The sequence below is a fragment of the Poromitra crassiceps genome (assembly GCF_964638095.1).
Source record: "Poromitra crassiceps genome assembly, chromosome: 11".
Classification (NCBI taxonomy): domain Eukaryota; kingdom Metazoa; phylum Chordata; class Actinopteri; order Beryciformes; family Melamphaidae; genus Poromitra; species Poromitra crassiceps.
The window spans coordinates 43,624,161-43,637,317 of record NC_139643.1 but is presented as its reverse complement, the minus strand read 5'-3'; the positions used below and the strand labels follow the sequence as shown (position 1 = coordinate 43,637,317).

At 41.3% G+C, this 13,157-nt stretch overlaps 1 protein-coding gene across 1 annotated transcript; it reads left to right on the top strand.

Moving 5' to 3' along the window:
• The first annotated feature begins 10,692 nt into the window (after positions 1–10,692).
• Positions 10,693–12,406, top strand: LOC310784662 (C-type lectin domain family 17, member A-like). Its single transcript, XM_083645679.1, has 5 exons — positions 10,693–10,802; positions 10,921–11,115; positions 11,250–11,389; positions 11,557–11,657; positions 11,765–12,406. Exons 2-5 carry the CDS (start codon positions 10,956–10,958, stop codon positions 11,898–11,900), a joined length of 537 nt encoding a protein of 178 aa, XP_083501805.1. The 5' UTR covers positions 10,693–10,802; positions 10,921–10,955; the 3' UTR covers positions 11,901–12,406.
• Positions 12,407–13,157: the final 751 nt, after the last annotated feature.

The window sequence follows — 13,157 nt, the reverse complement described above, 5'->3', positions numbered from 1 at the left end:
GGCAATTTGATTGATTGATTTGATGAGGATGCAAAATGACCTAAATGTATCCCCCTTGTTAACCTGCCAAAATTAACCTGCACTGACAGCACCGCGCTCAGTGCTCTAAAGTCAGACATTTTGCAACAACAAAGCCATTAACATTGATATGTAGATATTCCCAATTGTTTAAGTGTCTGTGAAGTAGACCAAAAAACCCCAGCTGTGCCTGGCTGATTCTTTTAACCTAAACCACAGGAAGACATAAGCGGACCGATGGAAACTTTCACATTGACCACAATGGGTGTGAGTTGACACCCACCCATTGAGTGTGAAGACACCACCACCCACACATCTGCTGCTATTTCCCATTGCTCATCCGTGTAGAGTGGTGCTACCAATGAAGTGGGTCTGTTCTGTTGTGAAATACAAACGCTCGAGAATGCAACTAACACCTAAAGATATTTGGCATATAGGCATTATACGTCAGTCTTGCAACAAAAAACATGAGTCTACTATAAGCGTAACCTAGCTTATATAGGCCTTAAACTCTTATCGTCCATTCTAGAAATTGTGTGCATGTGTAATAGAATAGTGACATATTTAGTGAAAGGTAGGCCTGTTGCAAAATATCACTGCAGTCATCAATTATGCGAAGCAACTTATGATTCAAAGCAATCTATCGAAGTGACCTGATCAGTGAATACTGATGATCCAAAAAGCACGATTTTCCGTTTATGGATCAGATAAGGGATGAGAGAGTGCACAGACCCAAACAAATAAGGTGATATATCCCAGCGAGCATTTTTCGGTTGAAAAGACGTTTAAAAAACGTTTAGGGTCAACGTTGAAAAAACGTGCAAGGAAGGTTTGAAAGTGAAAGTTTTTTCACCCACTATTTGCAGACGTTTATTGAACGTTCAGATTTAGACCATATTTCACCAGGAAATTAAATTAAAAATTTAGCAGCGCACACGGGAACCCCGCTTTCCCACATTCAAGCAAGTCTGCTCTACGCGCTAAGCTATATATTTTCTTATACTCTGTAGAGAGCTGGGCACATATATACTCTATCTCGCACACAACTTGTAGACTACATGATTGTCGACATCGGAGGACAAGTTATTTTATGTGATGTGTGTACGAGACTATTATATTAATGTAACAGACTAAAATTATGTTGTGTGTGTGTGTTGTCTATAGGCTGTAGCCTATGGCTTCAGAGGTTAACTTCATTTAACACCAGAGACTGAGGAGGTACACAGAGCCTTGTATACAGTCTGTACAATAACATAGCGTGCCCAGAGCACCTCGTTCCGCACTTGGTGCAGACCGGTGCAGACTTGCTTTGGTCTAGTCTAGTCAGTCACGGTTAGTATAGCTAGCAAGTAAGTACTTGCGTTACTGCGTTGCTGCAGGAACTGAATTCATTATTTTATAGTATTGCGCTAAACTATTAACCATAGTTGTGTCCTGGAAGCTTTTTGCTGGCACCACATAGCCTATATAGTCCCATATTTATGATATTTCATGTGACATAAAATGCGTTGAAATGTAGTTTTCGTATAGACCAGATTTCAACTCTCAGTTACACAATAAAATGGACAAATGCCAATTCACACACTATCAATATTGCCTCTATTCCAAGCTACAACAAATGTTTTAACAATATGATGCACCAAATTGTGTTTTTTTACACGTTGACGTTGTAACCGCATTTTAGCCGGTTGAAAAGAGGGTGAAATTAGGTCTTAGACGTTCAAACCCAATATCACCCAGATTTCAACTAAAAATCAACGTTGAAAAAACGTTTTGTGCTCGCTGGGATACATTTCACCTTGTTTGTACCTACAGATATTTCTCACATTCAACCACCTTGTCCATCATCTGCACCATCACTGTTCGGGTGGAGTTCTTGAGAGTACGGTCAGCACCTGCTTGTAGGTTCCCTGCAGCTTGGGGGCAAGGTGGCGCAGTGGTAGCGCTGTCGCCTCACAGCTAGAAGGTCCTGGGTTTGATTCCCGCCTGGCACGCTGTGGCGCTGAGGGTGTGTCCTAGCCTGGGTAAACCCAGCCCCGAGTGACCTGCTCTCAGGCTTACCCTGCTCAAGAGTCACAAGGCCACCACACATAGGCATCACATCCACAGCTGCCACACCATGTGACTCAGACCATGTGACTCAAACAATGCCAATATCACATCTGTAGAAAGCAGCAGTGCATGTCAGTCAGCAGGGCCGTAGTATCACGAAGGAAAGTGTGGACGATTCCAAGGGCCCTTGACTGACAGGGGCCCAACATTTTTTTTTTTTTTTTTTTACAGTGCACCTGAACACAACATACAAGATACCCGCTGAATAAGTGTCCAAATGTTCATGTCATTCTGGCCAATACTCTACTTCTGTTATAACATTTCAGTCTGGAATATGGAATATCTTTCAATAATCTTTATGACTAAAAAGGCTCAAAGTAATCTCATGTGTAAGAAATGACTGTTCTACATTCAAGTAAAAAATGTAAATAATTAACTTGTTGGTTTTGGATTTATTTAGCTTCAAGAGTGCATTTTTGTTTGTGTGACCCTCAACACAGGCTTTGAGAATCCCGGGCCACTTACTGATACTTATGCTTAAATTAACCCACTCATATTCTGGTTTATTTCAAGAAAAATAGCTATTAATTAATAGCTACTTCTAATTAAGCAATATAGCATGAGAGCCAGTGTGTTGTGAAGAATATATCCCCCTGATCAGCTGTTATCCCACGAGGCCGCAGGCCGAGTGGGATAACTGCTGAGCAGGGGGATATATTCCACAACACACGCAGCTCGAGTGCTATATTGCTTTTATAAAACGGTTTCCAAGTATGATAATATAATAATAATAATAATACTATAAGTCCGACTCCGACTGGCATGTCATTCTGATAGAGTCAGTTGAAACACTACTGTAAGGCGGGACCGCAAGAACATGCGGGTGATTTGATTGGATCGTTGTGGAGACTGAAGTTGACATTGGCCAATCCTGGCGCTTGCTGAGTAGCTGAGAGCTTTCTGAAAACCCCGACAGGCAGAGCGAGCCCAGCGTTGCATTCTCAGCGCTTGCTGAGAAGCTGAATGCTTTCTGCAAACCCCGACACCAACTAACGTTACGGGGTTAAATGCGGGGTTAACAGCCTTTCTTTTGCAAAGAAGACATTAGCCCGCATCTATTCTTGTACAAAACGTCATTTTCTGCGAAGTATTAGTAAAGTTATAAGCGAAGATCGATTCACAAGGATCTGAAAGGTGTCTCCGCCATTTTTTTTTTCTACGTTGTCATTTGAGGTAAGCCTTATTATTACTCTCTGTAAGAGAGTTGCCATGGCAACCAATAACCCATGGCCATGGGTTATTGAACTCGGTTACTGGAATTATACAATGGCTGTGAACCAATCAGATTGCTTGATTTGAGAGAGCCGTTTTATAATGGAGAATATAGGTCTGATAAATAGTTGCAAATGGCTCTGGTGTTGTCAGGCCTTGCCTAGTCTTTTGCTTGTGAAAGAAGAAAGGAAGAGGCAGAGGTGGAAAAATAAGGAGAAACTGCACTAATATAAATGGGTGATATCATACTGTACAGTGACAGGCTGAAGGGGCTTTCCTGTACGTCATGAAAATATCTGTGTATTGGAATGATCAGATGTTTTGACATCTTACATGGACATTTTACATGTACATTCTCCCAAAGACACAACCCCCTCCCCCCATTATACATTTACTTACTGGACATTTTATATGGACTTATCAGATGTATATTTACATGGACTCCACAATATGTCACTTTAAAGGTCTGTTACTTTGCACTTTATAATTTATAATAATATGAATATTGTCTTTCTATCTGCTCCATATTTTGTATTGCTGCTGCATACTGCACAGAGACAAATTTGTCATTTGTAACATGTTTACTTACTTGGCTATTAAAATAATCTTGAATCTTGAACCTGTCAGAGATCATAAGACCCACAGCAACTACCCAACCCGGACCCACAGTCGCTTCTTTTAAATCGACCAGAGACCTGGCCGGGTCGGACCTTTGGGTATTCGGGCGTTCGGGCATACCCAAAGACCTCTACATCAATAACCTAATGCTTGTTTGCACTTCACTGTATTATTACTCTGCATTCCATGTATATATCAGCAAAAACAATGTGTGGTACTCCATGTGTAATTGAAAATACTTTCAACTCAACATCATCATCATCATCATCATCGTCATAAATGTTATTTGTATTGTACTTTTGATTTGCAATAAATCTCAACGTGCTACATTCATTTTAAATGTTGAAAGTATTTTCAAATTACGTTTAGAAACTAAAAGTGCTGAGTATTGGTCCAATGTACTGCACTGCCTAATAGTCAGACATGTTGCCTGGCTTAAACAAAAAAACGATAAAAAAAAACGAAAAGGACAGCACTCCAAGTTTAAAGGTTTTATTGCCACACAGTGTGGCAATAAAACCTTTAATCTTCGAGTGCTGTCCTTTTCGGTTTTTTGAATCAGACTTGTTTTAGGGATCCAGCACCCAGTTTACACAACCGGCTACAAGGAGTTGAGCGCGTTATTTCAGATTTTTTTACTGGCTTAAACAAAGCCATCAAGATTGATATCTAGATGTTCACAATTCTTGTTTATGTGTCTGTGAAGTAGTAGCCTACAAATATGCCTGTGTGTCTGATTCTTTGAACCTAAACCACAGGAAGAGAGTAAAGATGCGACACAAGCGGGCCGATACAAACTATCAGTTTCACATTGACCACAAAAACAAAACACAATGCTGCCATGACAACCTTCAAAACACCTTTGCCAATCTAGCCATCTAAGTAAATAAAGGCTTTTTACTTCCTGCCAGAAGAGTGCCTTGGACCTTTCTTCTTTTTGAACCCTTGCCAATCTGTTCATTTATATTTTCTTTTACTAGCTGTCCCATGGTCACAAATCTAGAATTTCTACTTGATTGATTGATTGATTTGATGAGGATGCAAAATGACCAAAATGTATCCCCCTTGTTAACCTGCCAAAATTAACCTGCACTGAGAGCATGGTGCTCAGCGCTCTAAAGTCAGACATTTTGCCAACAACAAAGCCATTAACATTGATATGTAGATGTTCACAATTCTTGTTTAAGTGTCTGTGAAGTAGTACAAATACCCCCAGCTGTGCCTGGCTGATTCTTTTAACCTAAACCACAGGAAGAGAGCAAAGGTGGGGCATAAGCGGGCCGATGAAAACTTTCACATTGACCACAATAGGTGGGTGCCAACTCCCACCCAGATGCAGAAGCCACAAGCAGAGAGAGATGCAGCAATGGCGAGGTCTGTCCAACGAGATGAACTTGAAATAACTGAGATCAATGACAATCATCTCATGACGGCTAATTCTGCTGAGGGGCGTCAGCAGGCAGCCAAGAGACATGGTAAGGAAAATATGGGAAGATGATTTTAAGATTTCACATTTGCTTGATACATTTTCTTTACACTGAACAGCAGTGCGCAGTGGAAATGGTATTGTGAGCTGCTGTCCTACATGTGAATGTTTGTTCCACAGAGGGAAAAGTTTACAAGCTGGTCTTGGTGAGCTTTGGGCTGCTGTGTGCTACACAAGCTGCTCTCAACATCTCTCTGCGTCTCATCGTGCGTGAGTGTCGTTCTATTTTCAATTCCTTATGTTTGTTCACTGCCAAGAGCAGCAGGTATATCTCAGTTCCTCAAACCTAGTAGGACTAATTAAACGAACATGGTTTTCTGCTGCTTTCAGATAATTCAGACGTGCAGAAGCTTGAGCTGTTGAAGATGGAGAGAGACCAGGTACAGACCCGTTACAACAGCCTGGCTAAGGAGAGAGACCAGTTACAGACCATCCTGGGAGCGGGTTTATGTACCCAGAGTGAGTACATTTTGATCATAAGTGAAATATCATTAAATTAAAGCAGTTCACATAGTTATTATTTTGTGTGGGTGTATGATCATTTAACATACATGTTTTGCTGTGTTGATTTGTCGCAGCCCGAAGGTCTAATTGTTGGACTGAATTTGACTCTAAGCGGTACTACGTCTCTTATGAGCGGAAAACCTGGGAAGAGAGCAAGCAGGACTGTCTGCAGATAGGAGCTGATCTGGTGATCATCAACAGCAGAGAGGAACAGGTGTGTGTGTGTGTGTGTGTGTGTGTGTGTGTGTGTGACGTGTGTGTGTGTGTGACGTATGTGTGTGTGTGTGCGTGTGTGTGTGTGTGTATGTGCGTGTGTGGACCCTCTAATTGCATCTCCCCAAACAGGAATTCCTGGTTGGACTAAACAGGAGGGTGTGGATTGGTCTGACAGACAAAGAGGAAGAAGGGGCCTGGAGATGGGTGGATGGATCACCTCTGACCACAGCGTAAGACATCACATTAAGTTCTGACTATGAGACTTCACTTCAGAGACATCTACAGTAGGATGATGTCTTCACCACAGGGTTTGACTCATTGTCCTCCTCTGTTTCAGGTACTGGAGACAGGACCAGCCTAACAATGGTAACAACAAGGTGGAGCAGGACTGTGCTGTGCTGAGTACTAATTCTAACAGATGGTGGGACCAGCCATGTGACGACAAGGACAGCTGGATCTGTGAGATGAAGGTGTGACAGTTCCTCAAAACCGCTTTGATTTGATAGCTTTGTTAATATTTACCCTAAATGGCTTGGAGTCAAAAATGTATGTAAGTGCATTAGTATACCTACTGTAGTAGATTTTACAGGAGAGCAGCTGCTGTCTCTCAGTATATAACATGTTTACAGTACAGTTTATATCATCTGTTTACAAAATGTTGGTCAAACTTTAAAGGACTGTTCCAGCATGATTGAAGTTTGGTAATTCCCTGCCTTCCCTTGCTGTTTTACATCACTGTACAGTTTCCAGTGCTATTATTATTTTATGTGATATTTGCTATTTCAATCATGAGAGGCCAGTTGGTAGGATTAGACAAACTTTATTTAGCAATCGGCATGCATGGCAAATACTTTGGCGCTTGACTCCATTGGCCAGTGGCGCTGCTCTTGAGGCAAGAGGAGGGCACCTGCATAGGCTAGGAGATCCCCCCCCCGTGGGGGATCAGGAGTCAAGACTCGTTGGTGGCGGACTGGGGAAGTGGGTGGGGCAAAACGACGCTTCGGAGGACGGCTTCGAGGGAGATGGACTGCCGTGAAGCTACTGCTGCTATGATCGGCCAGAGAGAGAGAGGTGACGTAGAACCCTTGCTATATATATGAGGATTAACTGACGTCATATTTGACGTCATAGCAGACGTCATACTAGGACTTTGACTGACCACGTTATGCTAGGACTTGACTGTCATCGGGGGATGATCGGATTATGCATGAGTGGCCTTCAGCTTGAAATATGGTCTGGAGACCTCACTTCTTATATTTTAGTTGTAAAACTACTTTGACATAAACACTGTCTAAATGTAAAAAGTTAATCCCAAATGAGAGGGTGTCAATCTCTTTGAGCCAGAATTGTCAATTTGTATAAAAGAAACTTAATGCACAAAATGTTTTCCTGTCCAAAACCAAATGCACCAAACCTTGATACATGTCATACAATCCACAAATACATACCACTCAAGTTGGAAGTAATATAATAAATGTATTTGAAGTGCTTCATTGTTTGATGAAAATAATGATTCACCATAATGTAGGCCTACTACGGAGATGAAAGTAACCAAATCACTCAAAATATCTGCAAAACTCATTTTCAACCTTCTTTGGCTCATTGCCAACAATGTGCAGCAGTGACATGTAAAGGGTTTATGCAGGCCACCACACTTAGGCATCACATCCACAGCTGCCACACCATGTGACTCAAACAATGCCAATATCACATCTGTAGAAAGCAGCAGTGCATGTCAGTCAGCAGGGCCGTAGTATCACGGAGGAAAGTGTGGACGATTCCAAGGGCCCTTGACTGACAGGGGCCCAAACAATGTTTTTTTTTTTTTTAATTTACAGTGCACCTGAACGCAACATACAAGATACCCACTGAATAAGTGTCCAAATGTTCATGTCATTCTGGCCAATACTCTACTTCTGTTATAACATTTCAGTCTGGAATATGGAATATCTTTCAATAATCTTTATGACTAAAAAGGCTCAAAGTAAAGTAATCTCATGTGTAAGAAATGACTGTTCTACATTGAAGTAAAAAATGTAAATAATGAACTTGTTGGTTTTGGATTTATTTAGCTTCAAGAGTGCATTTTTGTTCGTGTGACCCTCAACACAGGCTTTGAGAATCACGGGCCACTTACTGATACTTATGCTTAAATTAACCCACTCATATTCTGGTTTATTTCAAGAAAAACATATTGGCTAGTGGAAATTCTAATTGGCTGGTAACTTCTAGCAGCCATATTGGCAGGTGGCCAAAAAAGCAAATTTCAAGCCCTGCGGGGAGAGCAAGTGGTGACATAGGAGTGCGTGAGAAAAGGATCAAATATTGGTGTTTAAGACTGAATAATGACATCACAACTGTTAATTTAGAATGAGTTATTCCTCTAAACCTGACTTCAAATGCCCAAAATCTTTCCGCACCAGCGCCGTTCGGCCCCCAACCCTTAGCAAAATCTGGCCCTCTGGTGGCGAGGACATTTTTTTGTGGTCCTCTCTATCATCAAAGTTCCTGGGTTACGGCATGACAATATTTGTTCTGTATTATTTCAATTGATACATATTTGAGGTTTGTTTATTAATTGGGAAAAGGACCACTGGCACAAACGCCGCGAACATGATCCGGCTACTTTTTCAATCTGACTAGCTACTCAAAAGTTTGGGGAACTCTCTGATTTAAAATGAGATATTCCTCTAAATTGGGCTTCAAATGGCCAAAATTTTCTGACGCCGCCCTACGGATGGCGGCATCCGTGGGTCCGATGTGATATCCTTTCATGGGGCCCAAAATCCCTGGCTACGGCCCTGTCAGTCAGCAACATGCAGCCATAACAATATCCAATATCACTGCAAAGTTTGACTCATTTGTAACATGTTTACTTACTTGGCTATTAAAATAATCTTGAATCTTGAACCTGTCAGAGATCATAAGAACCACAGCAACTACCCAACCCGGACCCACAGTCGCTTCTTTTAAATCGACCAGAGACCTGGCCGGGTCGGACCTTTGGGTATTCGGGCGTTCGGGCATACCCTCGGGCATACCCTCTACATCAATAACCTAATGCTTTTTCGCACTTCACTGTATTATTACTCTGCATTCCATGTGTATATCAGCAAAAACAATGTGTGGTACTCCATGTGTAATTGAAAATACTTTCAACTCAACATCATCATCATCATCATCATCATCGTCATAAATGTTATTTGTATTGTACTTTTGATTTGCAATAAATCTCAACGTGCTACAGCACTCCAAGTTTAAAGGTTTTATTGCCACACTGTGTGGCAATAAAACCTTTAAACATGGAGTGCTGTCCTTTTCGTTTTTTTTAATCAGACTTGTTTTAGGGATCCAGCACCCAGTTTACACAACCAGCTATAAGTAAGGAGTTGAGCGCGTTATTTCTGATTTCTTACTGGCTTAAACAAAGCCATCAAGATTGATATCTAGATGTTCACAATTCTTGTTTAAGTGTCTGTGAAGTAGTAGCCTACAAATATGCCTGCGTGTCTGATTCTTTTAACCTAAACCACAGGAAGAGGGTAAAGATGCGACACAAGCGGGCCGATGCAAACTATCAGTTTCACATTGACCACAAAAACAAAACACAATGCTGCCATGACAACCTTCAAAACACCCTTGTCAATCTAGCCATCATAAAGGCTTTTTACTTCCTGCTAGAAGAGTGCCTTGGACCTTTCTTCTTTTTGAACCCTTGCCAATCTGTTCATTTATATTTTATTTTACTAGCTGTCCCCTGGTCACAAATCTAGAATTTCTACTTGATTGATTTGATGAGGATGCAAAATGACCAAAATGCATCCCCCTTGTTAACCTGCCAAAATTAACCTGCACTGACAGCACCACGCTCAGCGCTTTAAAGTCAGACATTTTGCCAACAACAAAGCCATTAACATTGATATGTAGATCAGCAGGCGTCGAAACGTTAGTCATTGAATAAAGCAATTTTCCAGTGAATCGTGTGCTCCAGGATCCTCTTTGGTTTGTCCATTGAACTTTTGTCATAATACTGTCCTGTCCTGAGAGCACCGACCTCCTTTTGTGGAGGGGCTGACGCGCAAGAGACTCCTTTTGTATTGATATGTAGATGTTCACAATTCTTGTTTAAGTGTCTGTGAAGTAGTACAAAAACCCCCATGTGCCTGGCTGATTCTTTTAACTTAAACCACAGGAAGAGAGCAAAGGTGGGGCATAAGCGGGCTGATGAAAACTTTCACATAGACCACAATGGGTGGGTGTCAACTCCCACCCAGATGCAGAAGCCACAAGCAGAGAGAGATGCAGCATGGCGAGGTCTCTCCGACGAGATTAACTTGAAATAACTGAGATCAATGATGATCATCTCATGATGACTAATTCTGCTGAGGGGCGTCAGCAGGCAGCCAAGAGACATGGTAAGGAAAATATGGGAAGATCATTTGAAGATGTCACATTTGCTTGATACATTGTCTTCACACTCAACAGCAGTGCGCAGTGGAAATGGTTTTGTGAGCTGCTGTCCTACATGTGAATGTTTGTTCCGCAGAGGGAAAAGTTTACAAGCTGGTCTTGGTGAGCTTTGGGCTGCTGTGTGCTACACAAGCTGCTCTCAACGTCTCTCTGCGTCTCATCGTGCGTGAGTGTCTTTCTATTTTCAATTCCTTATGTTTGGTCACTGCCAAGAGAAGCAGATATCTCAATTCCTCAAACCTAGTAGGACTAATTCAAGGAACATGGTTTTCTGCTGCTTTCAGATAATTCAGATTTACAGAAGATTGAGCTGTTGAAGATGGAGAGAGACATGTTACAGACCAGTTACAACAACCTGACTAAAGAGAGAGAGCAGACCAGTAATGACCTGACCAGAGAGAGAGACCAGTTACAGACCCGTTACAACAGCCTGGCTGGCCAGTTACAGACCATCCTGAGACCGAGTTTATGTACCGAGAGTGAGTCAATTTTGATCATAATAAGTTAAACATCATTAAATGAAAGCAGTTCACATAGTTATTTTATGTGTGAGTGTGATCATTTAACATACATGTTTTGTTTTGTTTTGCTTTGTTGTGTTGATTTGACGCAGCCCGAAGGTCTAATTGTTGGACTGAATTTGACTCTAAGTGGTACTACGTCTCTGATGAGCGGAAAACCTGGGAAGAGAGCAGGCAGGACTGTCTGCAGAGAGGAACTTATCTGGTGATCATCAACAGCAGAGAGGAACAGGTGTGTGTGTGTGTGTGTGTGTGTGTGTGTATGTGTGTGTGTGTGTGTGTGTGTGTGTGTGTGTGTGTGTGTGTGTGTGTGTATGTGTGTGTGCGTGTGTGTGTGTGTGTGTGTGTGTGTGTGTGCGTGCGTGCGTGCGAACCCTCTAATTGCATCTCCCCAAACAGGAATTCCTGGTTGGACTAAACAGGAGGGTGTGGATTGGTCTGACAGACACAGAGGAAGAAGGGACCTGGAAATGGGTGGATGGGTCACCTCTGACCACAGCGTAAGACATCACATTAAGTTCTGACTATGAGACTTCACTTCAGAGTCATCTACAGTAGGATGATGTCTTCACCACAGGTTTTGACTCATTGTCCTCCTCTGTTTCAGGTACTGGAGACAGGACCAGCCTGACGGTAGTAACAACAAGGAGGAGGACTGTGCTGTGCTGAGTAATATATCTGACAGATGGTGGGACCAGTCATGCAACGACAAGGAGAGCTGGATCTGTGAGATGAAGGTGTGACGGTTCCTCAAAACCGCTTTGATTTGATAGCTCTTTGTCAATATTTACCCTAAATGGCTTGGAGTCAAAAGTAAGTGCATTAGTATACCTGCTGTAGTAGATTTTACAGGAGAGCAGCTGCTGTCTCTCAGTATATAACATGTTTACAGTACAGTTTATATCATCTGTTTACAAAATGTTGGTCAAACTTTAAAGGACTGTTCCAGCATCATTGAAGTTTGGTAATTCCCTGCCTTCCCTTGCTGTTTTACATCACTGTACAGTTTCCAGTGCTATTATTTTATGTGATATTTGCCATTTCTTATATTTGAGTTGTAAAACTACTTTGACATAAACGCTGTCTAAATGTAAAAAGTGAATCCCAAATGAGAGGGTGTCAATCTCTTTCAGCCAGAATTGTCAATTTGTATAAAAGAAAAACTTAATGCACAAAATGTTTTCCTGTCCAAAACCAAATGCACCAAACCTTGATACATATCATACAATCCACAAATACATACCACTCAAGTTGGAAGTTATATAATAAATGTATTTGAAGTGCTTCATGCGCATATTTACGTCAAACGGGAAGTGGAAAAACTAATGACCATTCCTTTCTATTTTCTTTCAGTAATGTTGTCCAAATAAAAAAAATACTTCCATTTCAACTTTATATACGGCTTTTGTGACATTTTGTGACTAGATTGCTCCATCTGTGCTTTTTCAAAAAAATTAAAATAAATAAATAAATAAATAAAAATCAAACAGAGATTGCAATTGGAATCACTTTGCTAGAACGATAACAAAGTATAGATTGCTCCAACAGACAAAAAATAAAATAAAATGTGCAATCACTTTATTAGAACGATATCAATAAAGTTATATCTGTGCAAAAAAGAACAAATATTTGTCAAGAAAAATTAGCAAGTCCATTTGTGAGAGTATTAAGTCTTATTCACTGTATCGGTTGCTGCAACGTCTCCACATGTCTTTTTAATTTGTTGGGTTTCATACTGTCCACTGCCAGGGTTTTCAGACATAAAACACAGACTGGCCTCTCCTCATCTCCTATAACACATTCACTGTGAATCTCGGAGCAAGATAGGCGTCATCATATTTAATTCTTGCCTCAGGCAGCATCACTGAGAGATAGCTGTGGCCGGCACACAAATTGAAACAGTCAGACAGAGTCCACACTGGCAGTCAGAGTCCACACTGGCAATATATATATATTTGGTTGTTTTTGTTTATTGTTCTACTTCACCAGTGAAGTGAGAG

Excerpts from the sequence above, each read along its gene's own strand:
- LOC310784662 (XM_083645679.1), top strand. The coding sequence starts at position 10,956 with ATGGAGAGAGACATGTTACAGACCAGTTACAACAACCTGACTAAAGAG. Across the intron at positions 11,390-11,556 it reads TCAACAGCAGAGAGGAACAG|GAATTCCTGGTTGGACTAAA; the intron begins GTGTGTGTGTGT and ends CTCCCCAAACAG. Across the intron at positions 11,658-11,764 it reads GGGTCACCTCTGACCACAGC|GTACTGGAGACAGGACCAGC; the intron begins GTAAGACATCAC and ends CCTCTGTTTCAG.